The 20,832-nt window shown below is 32.1% G+C and overlaps 1 protein-coding gene across 1 annotated transcript in view; it reads right to left on the bottom strand.

The window, feature by feature from the left end:
* LOC127733882 (attractin-like) overlaps nt 1–20,832 on the bottom strand; it is a 64,973-nt gene that overhangs the window by 20,510 nt on the left and 23,631 nt on the right. The window contains exons 8-15 of the mRNA XM_052243329.1: nt 20,594–20,777; nt 19,634–19,788; nt 18,861–18,945; nt 13,511–13,587; nt 10,853–10,993; nt 7,906–8,033; nt 4,848–4,989; nt 590–781 (exon numbers count right to left, since the gene is read on the bottom strand). Coding sequence (XP_052099289.1) covers nt 590–781; nt 4,848–4,989; nt 7,906–8,033; nt 10,853–10,993; nt 13,511–13,587; nt 18,861–18,945; nt 19,634–19,788; nt 20,594–20,777 — 1,104 coding nt within the window. The remainder of the gene's footprint in view (nt 1–589; nt 782–4,847; nt 4,990–7,905; nt 8,034–10,852; nt 10,994–13,510; nt 13,588–18,860; nt 18,946–19,633; nt 19,789–20,593; nt 20,778–20,832) is intronic.

Genomic DNA, 20,832 nt, shown 5'->3' on the forward strand with positions numbered 1-20,832 from the left:
AAGTTTAAATAATCTTGGTTGAAAACCGTAGGAGAAGTTGATCAACCCACTTATCCCTGTCTGCCCCAAAAATAACCGTACTGTATACACTTGGTGCAACCTGATCAAAAACAAATTTAGAATGTTTAAAATAGCTAAAAATAATTCACATTTATATATTTTAGAATAGTTTAAATACAAGACAGGCAGGTAAATTCTGTTATACCATCCACTCTTACTTTTGACCTATTATGTTCCAAATATTTAAGTATTCTGAAGCCTACAACTTTTGAGTTAACATGAAATTGACAGATTAGGCATACATCTCACAACCAATTATGATTGTATGTCTTTCTATGTAATACTAAGGATCAACATTACATTTCTGCATAACATATACTGTAAATTCAGAAAAGTTTTTGAAATGATTTTATCATTGTTAAAATTGGGACATGATGGTTTTGCGAATTTTGATATAATTATTTACATGCAACATTTCCTGAAATGGCAATAATTAATCCTGCAGTTTTGTCCATTATTTAACAGTGGCAATAATACATCAAATTTTCTTAATTTACAGTATTTATACTATCTGACATGTTTTACAAACCTGGACATTTATCATGTTGTGTTGTCCACTCCATGCACTGACCATAAATAAATGAAGCCACATATGAATTAGTTTGTACACACAACTGTTTATTACCACACCACATACATCCTTTGTCCGTACAATTCTCACAACTTTTGTGTGCTATACACGGCTGATCACATTTCTTTACTTGTCTTGTAGTATTATAATCTACAAAACATGGACAATAGTCAAACATGTGTACACTAGCATTATTCACTTCAATATTTATTTTCATAAAAAAACCATGTTTATTATAATAATTTTTGATCACCTGTAATCAGGGGGTAAACAATTATTTATACACCCATAACTATAACTAAACAGATCTTGGTCCCTTAATAGCAGTATAAGTGCAAATTTTATCTTCCATAATATTATTTTACTTGATTTTTTACTTGAAAGAAGTGCTCTTTTGCGCTTGTTGTAATGTATGTGTGTTTCAATACATGTAATTAATTAAAAATGTTCTAAAAATTTTATATAAAAGTTATATCTGACATTTTTCCTCCGAATCAATCAATTTTTAAGAATTAGTACTCATTTCTTAATAACAATAATGTCTTCATGTTATCACATACTCATGCTGTTTTCTTATTCAATGTCTCTAAATATAGGTTCAATGAGAATAAGCGTGATGAAGTCATATGACAACATCAGTCTCAGACAAATGAATTGACTGAGATCTAATGATATAATTTGTTATTTAAGGTAAACTGATCGTCTGTACTAATCCATTTTTACTGTTAAAACTTTCATATGCATTATCTCTTTATTTTCTCTTTACATCACTAGGTTCACTACCTCTTGTTTAGAGTTCTTTAACTATTAATAATGGTTGATTGATTGTTGATTGCTTAATGTCCAGTGGCAAATATTTCATGCATGTTCAGGACGACTATCAATAATGTATCTTGACACTGAATTAGATGACAACATTTCTCTTTTTTCCATAATTACTTAACTTTAATGAAGTTTTTATTTATGACAATGTCATATCTAAAGGATCATATAACTTACAACAGCTCCTTTGTATCATCTAGTTATTATTTTCCTCATATGAATATAAACTGTTGACACAGAAATACATCTCACTTTTTGTAATTTTGATAGTAAATGAAAATGTTGACATTAAAATGGCAATGTTCAACGTGTAAACTATGCAAAAAATGAAAGTTCATGAATCATGACTGAAGATGCAGGGCCAAATAACCTCCTTGGAAATAAGAAATGCCAATGCTAATAAAACTGCATACCATATACCATTGACTTATCATAATTGGTACTCTATAAACTAACCTAAACACAAACTTTAACCTGTAAACTATGCAAAATTTAAAGTCAATGAACCATAATGATAGGGCGGGGCCATATAATCTCCAAGGAAACAAGACTTGCAAATGCTTATACAACTGCATACCGAATATAAACGAATTGACATAAGGGGTTATCTTAAACTGGTCTTATCACAAACATAAACATGTAAAATTGTAAACTATGCAAAATATTGCAAGTAACTACACCATGACTGAGGGGTAAGAGCCAAATAATCTCCACGGAGATGAGATGTTCCAATGCTAATGCAACTGCATACTAAATACATTGACCTGCCACTAATGGTTCCCCTTAAACTGACCTAATCACAAACTTATACATGTGTGTAAACTAAGCAAAAAAAGTAAATAGACCAAGACTGAGGAGGCCGAGCCAAATAATCTCCATGGAGATGAGATGTTCCAATGCTAATGCAACTGCATACCAAATACATTGACCATCTGCTAATGGTTCCCCTTAAACTGACCTAATCACAAACTTATACATGTGTGTAAACTAAGCAAAAAAAGTCAATAGACCAAGACTGAGGAGGCCGAGCCAAATAATCTCCACAGAGATGAGATGTTCCAATACTAATGCAACTGCATACTAAATACATTGACCTGCCACTAATGGTTCCCCTTAAACTGACCTAATCACAAACTTATACATGTGTGTAAACTAAGCAAAAAAAGTCAATAGACCAAGACTGAGGAGGCTGAGCCAAATAATCTCCATGGAGATGAGATGTTCCAATGCTAATGCAACTGCATACCAAATACATTGACCTGCTACTAATGGTTCCCCTTAAACTGACCTAATCACAAACTTATACATGTGTGTAAACTAAGCAAAAAAAGTCAATAGACCAAGACTGAGGAGGCTGAGCCAAATAATCTCAACGGAGATGAGATGTTCCAATGCTAATGCAACTGCATACCAAATACATTGACCTGCCACTAATAGTTCCCTTTAAACTGACCTAATCACAAACAAATACATGTAAACTAAGCAAAAAAATTCAAAGTCAATAGACCAAGACTGAGGAGGCAGAGCCAAATAATTTCCATCGAAATGAGATGTTCCAATATTAATATATCTGCATACCAAATACCATTGACCTACCACTAGTGGTTCCCAATAAACTGACCTAAACCCGCTGCATTTGTTTGCACCTGTCCTAAGTCAGGAATCTGATGTTCAGTAGTTGTCGTTTGTTGATGTGGTTCATAAGTGTTTCTCGTTTTTTATACAGATTAGACCATTGGTTTTCCCATTTGAATGGTTTTACACTAGTAATTATTTGGGGCCCTTTATAGCTTACTGTTCGGTGTGGGCCAAGGCTCCGTGTTGAAGACCGTACTGTGACCTATAATGGTTTACTTTTATAAATTTTGACTTGGAGAGTTGTCTCATTGGCACTCATACTACATCTTCTTATATCTACTAATCACAAACTAAAACATGTAAACTTAGCAAAAGCTTCAAAGTCAATAGACCATGACTGACGGGGCTGAGCCAAATAATCTCCATAGAAATGTCCCAATGCTAATACAACTGCACACCAAATACCATTGACCTACCACTAGTGGTTCCCCATAAACTGATCTTATCACAAAATAATTTATGTAAAGCCAATTGCAACTGAGTTTTACAGTTTTTTCTTATGTTGTGCTGTCACTGCTGTGACACCACTGTCTCAGGTTAGGGGAGGGTTGAGCGCTCACAAACATGTAACCCCGCCACATTCTTAACAGTGACTGTCATTGGTTCATTCTGTCATTTGTTTTTTGTAAATTGTTTTGTTATAAATTAGGATGTAATTTTTCTCGTTCGAATTATGAATTTTTCATGTCAGGGCCTTTTATAGCTGACTATATGGTATGGGCTTCCTCATTGTTGAAGGGCTGTATGGTGGCCTAAAATTGCTTACTACCACTTCATTTTAACTCTTGTGGATACTCGTCTCATTGGCAATCATACCACATCTCCTCATTTTTAAACTGAGCAAAAGTTTTAAAGTCAATAGACAATGATCGAAGGGGCAGGGCCAAATAATCTCCATCAACATGATATGTTCAAATGCTTATAAAACTGCATACCAAATATCATTGACCTACCACTAGTGGTTCCCTATGAACTGACCTAATCACAAACTAATACATTGTTGATGCAGCTGACTCTGTCAGATACAGCACACCCTTTTTTTTTACTTAGTCAAAGAGAGACAAAAATTCCCTCCATAGAATTCACTGGCATGTTATGTTTTGTGACATTGTATTTTGCAAGCTATTTAGAAATAATTTCCCATCTCACCAGAAGTATAAATGACAGCCTGACATTTCTTTTGACTGTGATTCCATTCACAAGTGTCAGACTGGATACAGGCAAAACAATTCTGTGTCACATAACATGGACTACTGTATTTGGCTGGACATTGTGATATTGTGGTAACAGGCTGCATCATTTAAAATAAAATGCCATTTATTGAGTTTCCTACTAATAACATATAAAACTACCAACATCAGCAATGGTAGCTTTGTTGAACTGATTCAATCTTTATCAAATAAAGCTGTCTCAAAAAGTAAAATAAAACTTTGATATAACTTTTATACATTTCTGCCTTTTTTCATTATTCCAGATTTTTTTTATTAAATAGAATCAGTTTAACAAAAGCCCATCCATTTAATGTACTTCACATTTAAACCACATATTTCATAGATTAAATTTCATATGCAGTTTAAATATTCAGACCTGTGCATTAAACTGATCAACCTTGTTTAATTTTGCCATCTGACAAACAAATTTCAGCTGTATAGTTTAAATACTCATTTTTGTTTTCAGATGGCTATCTTAAAACAATGTTTACACAGTTAAGCATTATTGACCCCACAAGCATATATATATATGAAGCAATACTAACCTAAACTTTCCACCTCCTTTATATCAGAACATTTATCTGACCAATCACATTCACCGTAACTCATGCAGGTTGGACAATGTTTATGATCTGAGCAGACAGAGCTATCAAATGGGTTGGATTTTTGAGTGGTACAATTTTTTGTCTGCGAAATCAAACAAAATTAAACAGTAATAAGCATGCAAAAATAAACATAACTGACATAATGTAAATGAAAATTACATAAAAATCTTCTATTAATATAATTCATTCAAAGTATCCATACAAGTATTATCTTTCTTTAGTTTACATTTCTTTATTTGGCTGTTGCAAAAAGCTTCTAAGTTGTCTCAAACAAACACTTATGCCAATATTTGATATTAGATATTTGATGTTAAAAGTAAAATTTTGATAAAAGAACAGCATTCAAATGTCCCCTGTTTGCACATATTATATCAATCCAAGGGCAATAACTAAAAAAAAATAATACTTTGTCTTTTAACTTTTTAATAAATATCTTACAAGAAATGTAAGAGAGAGTAACACGAGATCACTAACAATGTTATTTTCAATATATTTCCATTTCAAAAGGGAATAACTGTAAAGTAGATGGTTGGTACTCTTCCAAGACCTTACTGATATAAGCCTTTGATATAAACTTCATCAAAATTTGACAAGTAATGTAGGTGTGAGAGTGCTTACAATGCAATGTTCAATAAAAATTACATTTCTAAGTGACATAGCTCCTGTAAAAATATAGATCAGCCCTGATTTTCGATATCACCCAAACATTACTGATATAAACCTATGATATAAATTTCATTGCAATTCTATCAAAAATGTAAGTATGAGAGTGCTTACAATGCAATTTTCTATATCACTAATATTTTTCCAAGGGACACAACTCTTTTAAAAATAATTGATCAGCATTGATTTTCAAACCTGTCTGAGGCACAGCTGATATAAACCTTTTATATAAATTTCATAAACTTTTAAAAAGAATTGTACACAAAAGAGTGCTTACAATGCAACTTTCGGTAGAATTTACATTTCTAAGGGACAATAACTAAAGTAAAAATAATTGATCAGCACTGATTTTCGAACTCCTCTCAGACATTGCTGATATAAACCTTTGATATAAATTCCATAACAATCCAACAAGAGATGTATACTTGAGAGCACTAACAATGCAATTTTCTATATAATTAATATTTCAAAGGGGCAAAAAATCAAGATTGCATTATCAGTTTGCTTCTCAGTTTTAAGAAATTTTATGTGCAATAATAATTGCAATTGTTGAAAAATGGACAGAGCTTCAAGATTTTTATTGCAATATCAGTAAATGCCACATACAAATAAAGCAAACAAAATTTAAAATGTAAATAATTAATTTTTGCCTACGCTATCGCACTTTTAAAATGATAAAACATTGTAAATATTTTTTAATTTACAGTATACTTCATCATTTCTACACCAGGGAGCAAAGGTCCAAACATTTTTTTGTAATTTTCTGCTATTTTAAAATGCTTGAAAGTTAAGAAGTATTTCAAATTCATTTGGGAGATGGGAAAAAGAAACTGTGACACGTGTGATTCAGCATCATATAATAAGTAAGCTTAGATCATTTCTATATTAATTTGGGTATTGTCCGCCAAAGATGACTATTTTTCAGAACCCTTGCTACATACTATATACCCAAACTAAGGACACACACAAAAGCATGCAAACATAAAATATATTAGAAACAACACCGATATTTAAATTTTACAACTGGTTATTTTCCATTGAAAATACTTTCTTGTATAAATTGAACATCAGCCCATTTAAGCTGTAGTTTCTTAGAAATATCTGTCTTGTCTTTTTTTTTCTCCTATTGTTTGTAATGTATGACATCATATACACAAATATCTTTACTAAGCTGTATGTGCCTGTATTGCTGTAGGAGCAAAGTTATAGCCTTTACAAATACTGTAAATTCAGAAATTATTATTGTGTGCATTTATTATTTCCATTTTTGAAGACAGAACAAAAGTGCAAGATTAATTAATTTTTTATAAAGATTGTGTATCAGATAATAGAATGCGAGTTCTTATTATTGCGATACTCATCCAATAACATTATATGCATTAATAAAAACCTTGCAATAACTTCTGAATTTACAGTACCATGAAAGTTATCAACAGTTATCTATCAAATACTATTATAGCAATAAAAGATTAAGCATATCTACTCCTTTTAAACTATAATCTGAAATAAACTATATCATTGGACGTACTTTGTACTGTATGTTTGTTCTATTTTGAATTTTGTGTCTCTTTCAGCAATATAAGAAACATTCATTTTACAGGGTTTTTAATTATGCATATATGCTTCCTTCTTTTGGAAACAAGTGTGAAGCAATGTAAACTTTCACCAAAGATTTTCAATCACACTGACAGCATGGATTGACTATACATATATTGAATGGCAGTAGATATTATAGTGTTAAACCAATAATTGAGTTTTGTTAGACTCATTCATGGTAATTTGTAGACATGTCCAATTTGTACTTTCCAAAAACTATTGCTTAATGTTTCTGTTTTGAAAACTATGCTTAAACTAAAAAAAATTCAAGAATGTTGGACATCTCTACAATTTCAAAAGTAATAAGTATAAATACACAGTATACCACAATTTAGTGTGTTTATATATTTGTTTTTTGCCTTGTTGGTGTTGCAAATTTAGAAGTGAAATCATATTCCATTAATGGTCACATAAACAACTTCAGTCATTAATTAGGTTGTGTCTACTCAGTGTCCTTGTAAATTACATGTTGACCAATCAGAGCAATCAGAAAAGGAACATTCCCATAAGGCAACATGCTTTCTGAATTGGTGCATCACGGTATGGATGCTTTTCTTAATCATTATAGATTTGGTTGGCGAAATTTGGCCTTTACATAGCAGATGTATTTTTTGTATGCTACTAAGTTATGATATGGTCTTTTATCAAAATTTAAACATCAATTGAAATCAATGTGCATATTTGAAAATTCTGCATGATTTACTGTTAATTAAATGCAAATTTTTAGTAAGAAACTTACCTGTGTCAATGTACAATTATAAGTACATTTACTATCACACCACTGACAGGTACAATCACCATGGGAACTAAGACAAGTGGATGTACAAGTTCTACAGTCTTTTACATCTTTACAGGAATCATTATGATCTGAAAATATCAACCAAAGTTTAGTCTGAAAATATAAACAAAAGTATGATCTGAAAATATCAATCACAGTATGCTCTGAAATATCAACTAAAGTATGATCTGAAAATATCAACCAAAGTTTGATTTGAAAATATCAACCAAAGTATGATCTGAAAATATCAACCAAAGTACGATCTGAAAATATCAACCAAAGTATGATCTGAAAATATTAACCAAAGTATGATCTGAAAATATCAACCAAAGTAAGATCTGGAAATATCAACCAAAGTATAGTCTGAAAATATCAACAAAAGTATGATCTGAAAATATCAATCACAGTATGATCTGAAATATCAACTAAAGTATGATCTGAAAATATCAACCAAAGTATGATCTAAAAATATCAACCAAAGTTTGATCTGAAAATATCAACCAAAGTATGATCTGAAAATATCAACCAAAGTAAGATCTGAAAATATCAACCAAAGTATATTCTGAAAATATCAACCAAAGTATGATCTGAAAATATTAACCAAAGTAAGATCTGAAAATATCAACCAAAGTAAGATCTGAAAAAATCAACCAAAGTAAGATCTGAAAATATCAACCAAAGTAGGATCTGAAAATATCAACCCAAGTAAGATCTGAAAATATCAACCCAAGTATGATCTGAAAATATCAACCCAAACATGATCTGAAAATATCAACCAAAGTAAGATCTGAAAAAATCAACCAAAGTATGTTCTGAAAATATCAACCCAAGTATGATCTGAAAATATCAACCAAAGTATGATCTGAAAATATCAACCCAAGTAAGATCTGAAAATATCAACCAAAGTAAGATCTGAAAATATCAACCAAAGTAAGATCTGAAAATATCAACCCAAGTAAGATCTGAAAATATCAACCCAAGTATGTTCTGAAAATATCAACCCAAGTAAGATCTGAAAATATCAACAAAAGTATGATCTGAAAATATCAATCACAGTATGATCTGAAATATCAACTAAAGTATGATCTGAAAATATCAACCAAAGTATGATCTAAAAATATCAACCAAAGTTTGATCTGAAAATATCAACCAAAGTATGATCTGAAAATATCAACCAAAGTAAGATCTGAAAATATCAACCAAAGTATATTCTGAAAATATCAACCAAAGTATGATCTGAAAATATTAACCAAAGTAAGATCTGAAAATATCAACCAAAGTAAGATCTGAAAAAATCAACCAAAGTAAGATCTGAAAATATCAACCAAAGTAGGATCTGAAAATATCAACCCAAGTAAGATCTGAAAATATCAACCCAAGTATGATCTGAAAATATCAACCCAAACATGATCTGAAAATATCAACCAAAGTAAGATCTGAAAAAATCAACCAAAGTATGTTCTGAAAATATCAACCCAAGTATGATCTGAAAATATCAACCAAAGTATGATCTGAAAATATCAACCCAAGTAAGATCTGAAAATATCAACCAAAGTATGATCTGAAAATATCAACCAAAGTAAGATCTGAAAATATCAACCAAAGTAAGATCTGAAAATATCAACCCAAGTAAGATCTGAAAATATCAACCCAAGTATGTTCTGAAAATATCAACCCAAGTAAGATCTGATAATATCAACCAAAGTAAGATCTGAAAATATCAACCAAAGTAAGATCTGAAAAAATCAACCCAAGTATGATCTGAAAATATCAACCAAAGTAAGATCTGAAAATATCAACCAAAGTAGGTCTGAAAATATCAACCAAAGTATGATTTGAAAATATAAACCCAAGTATGATCTGAAAATATCAATCCAAGTAAGATCTGAAAATATCAACCAAAGTATGATCTGAAATATCAACCAAAGTAAGATCTGAAAATATCAACCAAAGTATGCTCTGAAATATCAACCAAAGTATGATCTGAAAATATCAACAAAAGTATGATCTGAAATATCAACCAAAGTAAGATCTGAAAATATCAACCAAAGTATGCTCTGAAATATCAACCAAAGTATGATCTGAAAATATCAACAAAAGTATGATCTGAAAATATCATCTAAAGTATGATCTGAAATATCAACCAAAGTATGCTCTGAAAATACCAACCAAAGTATGCTCTGAAATATCAACCAAAGTATGATCTGAAAATATCAACCAAAGTATAATCTAAAATAATCAACCAAATATGATCTGAAAATATCTACCAGAGTTTGATCTGAAATTATCTACCTGAGTTTGATCTGAAATTATCTACCAGGGTTTGATCTGAAATTATCAACCAAAGTATGATCTGAAAATCTCAACCAACATATAATCTGAAAATATCAACCAAAGCTTGATCCCAACCAAAGTTTGATATGAAAAAGTCAACCAAAGGACAGTCTGACAATATCAACCAAAGAACAGTCTGAAAATATCAACCAAAGTATGAAGTGAAAATGTTTACCAACGTGTGATCTGAAAATATCAACTACTGATCTCATATACAATGAAAAGCAAATCTGATTTTGTTAAATCCAACTTTTAATTTAAGCAAAACAATTCATAAAAGATGTATTGACCAGATTAATCTGATCTTTTTTAAATTTCTTCTTTTTCTCTTTACACAAGAAGCTATACTTGATAATTTTCTTCCTAGTGAATCAATTTAAAGGGTAAAGTTGCCTTAATCCATTTGCTTCACATCAGGCATTTTGATTTTAATAGCTACAAACATTATCAGAAACTTATTCTGTTAGAATTTCAATAAAACTAACCACAACATTTTTTTGTAAATGTATGATTTATAGTATAAATAGTGAATTAAAGCATAATTTTAACATTTCCTAATAGTTGATTATTGTACCTGATGTTGATGAACAGGATCTGTTTGTAGGAACAGTGCCCAGGACATCCTTTGATATACAAGTCTGACTATCTGTCCATACACAGATTGATCCCTGAGTAGAATTAGTACAGAACTCTGGATCAGTGTAGTTACAGTCACCTACAAATATCATAAAAGTGTAATCAAAATATCCAACTAAAGAATTTAGTTTCACTTGAATCATATCCAAACCATCCTCACCATTCAGCTATTAGAATAGTCATACATTGGAGTATCCTAAGTGTATAATGTGTCCATAAAATAATAAAAGATAGATAATTATAAGTGCTACTTGATAAATTGGATTTCAAGCTTTAGTTATTACAATATTTTTACTTGAATCAGATGATTTAACTATGGGAACTCTGTTCTGTCATCCCTATGGTAAATTGATGTTCAATGTTCACTTTCTTCTTTACATTAAATCACATTTTACATTTTATGTTTAAGTTGTTTCATTCAAAAGTTATATATAATTTACCTTACTTGGAATATACTGAAATTTAACAAACTTGCTAAATCACCTGAGTTTGTTTTACACAGTCTTCAATGTGTTATGTACGAGCACTTTAAATCCAGAAGTTTACAATAATTTGATAATTATTTGTCTTCTTTGACAACTTTATGGTTTTACCACATTAAATAAAGATACATGTATGAATGAAAACAACAGTTTATTTCTTGTAAAAATATTGATACTTAAGGAAATGGCCATTATTTGGAGTTTGACCTCAGATTCCGTAGAAAAATAGGTGACTGCTGATTAAGTTAGAGAGGTGACTGCTTAAACGACTTAAAATAAAATGCTCTGCTGGGGCGCAGCTTGATACGACCGCAGAGGTCGAACCCTGAACAGTTTGGGCAAGTATGGACACAACATTCAAGATTGATATAGCACTGAATTTGGATTGTAATTAAATATTTGACACAGCATAGGTTTCTGACACAGAATGAATGTGGTCTAAGAACTTAAAAAAAAAAAATTATTTTACCTATTCAAACCATATCATTATTATTTGCTTTTATATATAAATCAGAAATAACCAATTTAAAATGGAAAATTTTAAAGAAGAAAAAAGAAAAAAAAATCCCCCCCCCCCCCATTTTTTGAACCCCCTTATGATTCATCACCCCCAAACTCAATCCCAGCCTTCCCTTTGTGGTATGGTACCTTGCAGTACAATTTCAGAGAGATCCATACACTTGAACACAAGTTATTGTCTGGAAACTAGAAAAATGCTTATTTTTGGCCCCTTTTTGGTCCCTTATTCCTAAACATTTTGGTCAATTACCCCTTTACTCAATTCCAGCTTTCCCTCTGTGATATGGAACCTTGTAGTACAATTTCATAAAGATCAATACACTTACACACAAGTTATTGTCATGAAACTAAAAAAAAGCTTGTTTTCCCCCCCTTTTTGGCCCCTTATTCCTAATATTTGGAGGCAATTACCCCCAAAATCAATCCCAGCTTTCCCTTTGTGATATGGAACCTTGTGGTACAATGTCAGAGAGATCCATACACTTACACACAAGTTATTGTCATGAAACTAGAAAAATGCTTGTTTTTTGCCCCTTTTTTGCCCCTAATTCCTAAAATTTGGAGGCAATTACCCCCAAAATCAATCCAAGCATTCCCTTTGTGATATGGAACCTTGTGGTACAATGTCAGAGAGATCCATACACTAACACACAAGTTATGTCTGGAAGTTACAAAAATGCTTATTTTTGGCCCCTTTTTGGCCCTTAATTTCTTAACTGTTGGTACCATAACCCCCAAAATCAATCCCCACCTTCCTTTTGTGGTATTGAACCTTATGGTAAAATTTCATAGCGATCCATTCACTTAAACTAAAGTCAGAGTGCGAAAACCAATGTGTCTTCGGACGACGATGACGCCAACGTCATACCAATATACGACCACAAAAATTTTTTGCGGTCGTATAAAAATATAGGGAAACATTTGGACAGGTTTCATGTCTGTAAAACGACAGTGACCTCTAATTTTAGGTGACTGTCTGGGCAGGTTTTAGTGTTTCTCAAATTACAATTGTATAATTTTTATTTGCAATATTTTTAAATACTTGACTGGACAACTGCTTCTGTTTCAAAACAAATTTTCAATGTATTTTACATTGAAGTTCCTTAAGAACTTACCTGGACTAAACAACATAACGTTGTCTTACATCATTCCATTAAAATACCTTTTGATCTTACCTGGACTAAACAACATAACGTTGTCTTGCATCATTCCATTAAAATACCTTTTGATCTTACCTGGACTAAACAACATAACGTTGTCTTGCATCATTCCATTAAAATACCTTTCGATCTTACCTGGACTAAACAACATAACGTTGTCTTGCATCATTCCATTAAAATACCTTTCAATCTTACCTGGACTAAACAACATAACGTTGTCTTGCATCATTCCATTAAAATACCTTTCGATCTTACCTGGACTAAACAACATAACGTTGTCTTGCATCATTCCATTAAAATACCTTTTGATCTTACCTGGACTAAACAACATAACGTTGTCTTGCATCATTCCATTAAAATACCTTTCGATCTTACCTGGACTAAACAACATAACGTTGTCTTGCATCATTCCATTAAAATACCTTTCGATCTTACCTGGACTAAACAACATTACGTTATCTTGCATCATTCCATTAAATCCACCAATTATATACATCTGATGTTGTCCATTTCTACAGTGTGAATAAAGATTTGATAATAATAAAATTCATCAAAAAGTGGTTTGAACACTGACTAAAAGCCATCAATTTAATGAACTTTTTGAACTAATGATAAATGTAATTCATACAGTTTAATCTTTAATGTATATAATAACCCAATTAATTTGTACCAAATGGACAATGTTGCACAAGCTTAGGAATATTCTCATATTAACATACAGTATCAACATTACAACCAAGTTAATGGATCTGTTTACCATTTTGTACTTCCAACAGGCTTTTATTAAAATGAAAAAAAGCATTTTCAAGAAGTTGCTCTGTATATGGTCTTTTGACCATGAAACAGCTCCTGTTCGAGTTTCATAAGATTCCATGAATGCTTGACAGTTAATGATGTCTCGAACACTTTTAAACCATGACTAAGTAAAAGTTGACTGCAAAGTTAAGTAAAATAGGTAAAAAGAGTGCACAGCCTGAAATGTCTTGCCTGCTTTAATAACCATGATTGATTTTATGTTTAAAGTCTAAAAGATGAAGATTTTACTACAAGTATCACATAAACTTAATATTACCACTGATCCCTGATAATGAGGTCAAGGTCAGATAAACCCTGCCATACAGATATGTTTACCTTACAATCCATAAAATATAGTTGACCTATTGCTTTTATATCCAAGAAACAGAACAAACCATGAAAATTTAACATTCACCAATGAACCATAAAACTGAAGTCAAGGTCTGATGATTGCTTGCCAGAGAGTAATGTACACCTTACAATCATTCCATGCACCATATATAGTTGGCCTATTGCATCTAAGAAACAGATTTAACCAAGAAAGCTTATGTGATTAATGAACCATGAAAGTGAGGTCAGCTAACAATCATTCAATACACTAAATAAAGTCGACCTACTTATAGTACCTAAAACACACACCAAAACACAAAATCTTAACATTGACCAATGAACCATGAAAATTATGTCAAGGTCAGATGAATCCTACCAGTCTGACATGTACACCTTAAAATCATTAAATACACTATATATACTGCTTGTAGCATCTCAGAAATGGACCTAATCACCTAATTTTAACTTTGATCACTGAACCATGAAATGAGGTCCAGGTCAGGTAAAACCAGTCTGAATGAAACATGAACATAAGACATCTGTATAAAAGGTATGAAGCATCCATGTCTTAAACTATTTGAAACAAGAAATGATTGTAACAGGATGCTGTTACGAAGTCTCCCAAACGAAGCTCCCATAATTCGTAATTCCCAGGGTCGCCTGACATTGGACAAAGTCCAGTGAAGTTATATGCATTAGTGATGCCTGGGGACTAACCCTGAATATCATTCAAATCATCTTGGCATGACAAACCAGAATATATATGGTTTAGGGGTGGAAATCTTGACCATTTACAAGAGACTAGAACATTGGGGGTGGGGGGAACCCCTGGGGACTGACCGTATACGTCATTCAAATGTTCGAGACATGATGAACAGGAATATATATGGTTTAGGGGTGGGGATCTCTACCATTTACAAGATATTAGAACTTTCTCAAATGGCAGGGGATCAGGATGACCCCTGGGGACTAACCCTGTATATCATTCAAACCATCTTGGTATGACAAACCAGAATATATATGGTTTAGGGGTGGGGATCTTGACCACTTATAAGATATTAGAACTTTCTTAAATGGCAGGGGGTGGGGGTGACCCCTGGGGACTAACCCTGTATTTCATTTGATGTGCTTTATCATGACAAACCAGAAAATATATGGTTTAGGGGTAGGGATCTCGACCATTTACAAGATATGAGAACTTTCTCAAATGGCAGGGGGTCGGGATGACCCCTGGGGACTAACCCTGTATATCATTCAAACCATCTTCGTATGACAAACCAGAATATATATGGTTTAGGGGTGGGGATCCCCATAATTCGTAATTCCCAGGGTTGCCAAACATTGGACAAAGTCCAGTAAAGTTATATGCATAAGTGATGCCTGGGGACTAACCCTGTATATCATTCAAATCATCTTGGCATGACAAACCAGAATATATAAGGTTTAGGGGTGGGGATCTCGACCATTTACAAGATATTAGAATTTTCTCAAATGGCAGGGGGTCGGGATGACCCCTGGGGACTAACCCTGTATATCATTCAAACCATCTTAGCATGACAAACCAGAATATATATGGTTTAGGGGTGGGGATCTCGACCATTTACAAGATATTAGAATTTTCTCAAATGGCAGGGGGTCGGGATGACCCCTGGGGACTAACCCTGTATATCATTCAAACCATCTTAGCATGACAAACCAGAATATATATGGTTTATGGGTGGGGATCTCGACCATTTACAAGATATAAGAACTTTCTTAAATGGCAGGGGGTGGGGGTGACCCCTGGGGACTAACCCTGTATTTCATTTAATGTGCTTTATCATTTAGAACATTTTCAATTAAAAAGATTGTGTCTATCACAAACGGTTTTCAATTTAGAATCATTTGAAAATTTTAAAAAATAAAATCCCATAGCGTTCTATAGTAAAACCATCCTTTCTTTTTGCCCCTCAAAGTACCCCTTTATAAACCCCATTGCACAAACAAAACCCTGATTGCACCACTTGACATGTTAGTCTAACATATTGTGAAACCCTTAGTTAATCTGACAAGCGGTTTTGGAGAACGGGTGCGGACAAGTTCAAATTTAAAAGCGGCGGAAGAGGAGGAAGAAGAAGAAGAAGAAAAATAATAAGAACTGAGCAAAACCAATAAGTCTTCCCAAACTTCGTTTGGGAGACTTAATAAAAAGCTTAATACAAATAATTTACTCTGCCAGTGCCGGATTGTAATCCCTATGCCTTGCATTCTACTACTTTCATTGAAAGCGAACAAAAAAAAAAATTTGTTGCTTTGCATACTGTCTTTTGATAATAAAATAGCTTCTATCTAAGTTTCAAAAATTTCAATGAAGGTTTGACAACATTATTGATGCCTAAATAAAAAATTTAACCACAGACTGAACTTTAATAAAATTATTCTAGCCTTTTCAATAGTCGTCTGGCGCGAAAAGGCTGATAACTCAATTTTAGAATTTAATATTTTCGGAGACGGTCAATTTCCGGAATTGCATGCTTTATCATCACCATTTTTTCTTTAGCCATCGATGACGACACTATTGCTGCATTCTTTAACAATAAGGTATATTTAACAAGACCGTATTATCAATGTAGTATCGTGGTATCAACATATGTTAGCAATGTTAGATACCTGAATTAATTGTTATTTTGGCAAGGACAATTCATCACTTCCCCTGAAAACATGATTTTGTACAAGTTCACATTTCGGCATCTCCGGGCGGCAAAGCAGATCATATTCCTGATTATTTTTACTAGGGCATTCTGATTTTTATTAATTGCTACATATTACCGCTTTTTTTAAATCAATTTTTGTTTACATTATCAACAAATAAGAGTAACATACTAGGTCGAGTTGTCGTTCGTAGTGTATAGTTTGTTCCAAAAACAGTGTTTGTTTCTGGTACAGTTTGGCAGTTGTTTATTAACAATAAAGTTGTCTTTACTAAAAAACATGTTAGCTTCAGTGTGTTTTTTTTTAATTAGTAATTGTTTACAAAAACAAATTGTTTCTAAATACATTTGGCAGACAGGATTATAGGTAATTGTTATTTCCCTTGTTTAAAAATATAAATTGCGTGTTTCTATATTTAACGATTTACATGATACTTCTTCAGTACATATTTGTTAAATTGAATAGATATTGCTATTTTGAATTCATTAAAGATATTTATTTATGTTCTAAAGTTTAGTAATGTTCTAAAGTTGCTAATAATTTATAACCTTCGTTGAGAGACTTAATCATTTTATATAAGTGGTTTGGAATTATATTGTTAGATTAAATTATTGAACTGCACTAAAATCTCCCTATGAGGTTAGTGCATTGTACTTATTGAATAAATTATATATTGTTTTCATTGTTTTTTGGGTTTTTCTTTTAATTAGATAGCGCTTTTATATAAGGCATCCATCGTCTTCTTATATATCAGTTCACAAACTAGAACAAGCTGTGGTCCCCATCCCCTGCAGAATTGCTCCTGCTACATACATGACCCCACCCCCTTTTCTTTTATGGCTTTCAGTGAGGGTGGACAGGGGCATTGATTCCCTCCTGCAAACTCCTACTTCACTCCATATTCTGTTCCTCTGCAGTCCTATTTTTTCGTCAAGCATGAATTATCCCTGTTTTAACAACCCTTTCCTCACGCTTAACATCACCCTGCCTCCAGCTTCCATCCACCCAATTCCCATTTCCAGCCCTCTCATTCCAGAGTTCCCATAATTCTGTCCACCCCCTTATGAGTGTCACAATGACTCGCACCCATTACCAACCCATCGTTAGGCCACAAATTATATTATAGTACCTGATTTGTTTCCTGTATGCAAAAATTACGAGTCATGACTTTTGATTTACATGTAATAACGGCCAGAACAATACAAAATATCTCTTCACAATTTTTTTGTCAAAATAATAAAAATGTACTCTTTCAATAAATATTCTTGCAATAAATTCATAGTCACTTAAAAAAATTTCTATAGCATAAATTGAAAAAGAATCAGACTTTCATACACTCAATTGAATTTTGAATGTTTCAATGTCTTAAACTGTCATTCTTACCTATTTTTTTTATTGCGCCCTTATTACCCTATAATGAATCTTTTTAAAAAAATCAACAAATATTACATAGCAAATCAATATTAATGGGTTTTTTTATTAATGTTTACTTTGCGTGAGGAACTAATTATAAAACATGGGTAAGCAAAATAAATACCTAGAAGATGTTTTAAAAAATAGACTATAGTTGATGAGATACTCCTCATGTAACAAGATTTATCTCTCCTGTGATTAAAACACATTGAGATTGAGATTGAATTGTCTCCCTTTGATAACAGCCAGTACCAAAGCACAATTATTTCTTTTGTGATTTTTTATTGGTTAACAATAGTTATATAAAAGAAAAAGGATAATACTTTCAATTTCGAGGTCTCACAAAAGCAGTTTTATCTGTTATTATAATTTTACATTAAAAACCCAAATTTAGATGAAAAGGCTAATATAACCATCGGCAAGATAATCGGTTAATACATTAGTTAGCAATTGAGATACACTGAAATATCTAAAGAGATTGAACTATTATTTCATCACAGAGACAAGTGTATTGCGTGGCAAGATTAACTTTTTATGAGAAATCTGATGTTAATACCTTTTGTATACAGCTGCTGTATGACCATACCTGGCTCCATTACCAGGAAGTCCTGTCACATCTACCTCTAACCACTTGTTACATTCTAGAAAACATTTTCATATATCTATATTACATTTTGTTCAACATGATGTTGTTATATCTCATTTAAAACAATTAATGAAAGAATATAATACAAAATGTGTGGCTAACCTCATTTAAAGCATAAATATGAAAGAATAAAATGAAAGGTCCGTTTTCTATAGCGAAATCATATGGGTTTAGCTATTGTTCTAATCACAGCAGTATACAGCCAATAATAATTGTGAAAGCAACTTATTGACATAAATAGCTTTATATGTCAACTTTCATTCAATTCGAATATTACACTACAGTTGACATTAAGGAATTTTTGAAAAGTTTTTGTTAATTTTTTCCTGTAATAGTGATTCTGTTTTTACAAACTTGTTTAGTTTAAAGGCAATTTTCAGAAAAATTCAGTGTTTATACAATGATATGGTGACAAACAAACATGTCTGGTTTTATATTATCTGTAATAAAATGTAGGATCACAATTGTACAGGAAAGCCTGGGAAAATAAAAGAAGAATGTGTCTGAGGACACGATTGCCCCCACTCAAGCTTCAAACAAACAAAAATGGGACAGAAAAACGGAAAGACGGACGGTCAAGGGTAACACTTAATGCCCCTGACGCTCATGGTGGGGGCATAAAAAATTATTTTGTTACATAAAAAGGTGCAGACATAAAAACATTAAATCCATGTTGCATTTACCTGTATCATATGCTAAAAAGTCTAAAGAGTAACATTTAGCTCCGAGACTGATTGACGTGTCGTTATGTGTATTACCACCAAACACTAACATCAATCCACCAATCAATACAGCTGAATGTAAGTATCTCGGTCTTTCATTTCTCGGTAAAGTTTTCCTGCAAATATTGATACATTAACCATAAGGTTATCTCAAATGTGTCTTAAATCTTGGATTCATTTAATTTTCTCTGTCTATTTATTTACATAAAGTCTTTTAAGAATTATAAGATATATCTTTATTTAGTAACTAACTAATATATGATTTTAGTTGGAAAATCATATCTAAAACCTCTAACATAAAGAAAATGTTTCCATATAATCTTTCAATATCCTCAAAAGATGGCTATTAAAAGTCATTATTTGGAGTATCCTAAATGTATAATATTTCCATAAAATAATCATTTATAAAAGATAGGTAATTATAAGTGCTACTTGATACATTGAAATTCAAGCTTTAGTTATTACAATATTCACTGAAGTTGCAAAAATAGAAAAAATCTTCCACTTTTTTTACTTATTTATGATTAGGATTGTAAAGTCAGGTTACTATAATAAATGTGCTATCACTCTGATAATTCCAATATACTACTATTAATATCTGACACACTAGTTCTGGTAAACCTCTAAAGGAGTTACTCTGTGACTATGTGATTTTCCAATTCAAAGGACCAAATATAGGCCTTATCTTTTGAGCATAGGTTGGCATGATCTACACATCCACTTGACATGATGCCACTTTTGTCCTTGCATCCTGTGAAACTTTTCATAAAATATCTTACAACTAAAAATTGTCGAAAGTTATTCTGAAATGTTTATGACTTACAAGTATTTTTACATGTACCATTTCATATGAAAATAGCTGCTTGGCTTTTTTTTACAAATCACATTGTTTATTATTGCATTGGTGTCCTGAATACTTACCAGAATCTTGTGCTGATATCAAAGCTATATAGTTTATCACTCAGTTGGTCACTAGACGTATCTCCGGCATGGTATCCCCCATATACATAGATCAACTTGGATTGTGGATCATATACACTGGAATGACCAAATCCACCTTCCACAACAGAACCAAATGTCCTTGGAACAATCCATGTATCATTACCTGTTAAAACACAAGTTAAGACTGTCAGAATCATTTGACCATAAAAAAAAAGGTA

Source organism: Mytilus californianus, unplaced genomic scaffold, assembly GCF_021869535.1.
Source record: "Mytilus californianus isolate M0D057914Y unplaced genomic scaffold, xbMytCali1.0.p SCAF_3, whole genome shotgun sequence".
NCBI lineage: Eukaryota > Metazoa > Mollusca > Bivalvia > Mytilida > Mytilidae > Mytilus > Mytilus californianus.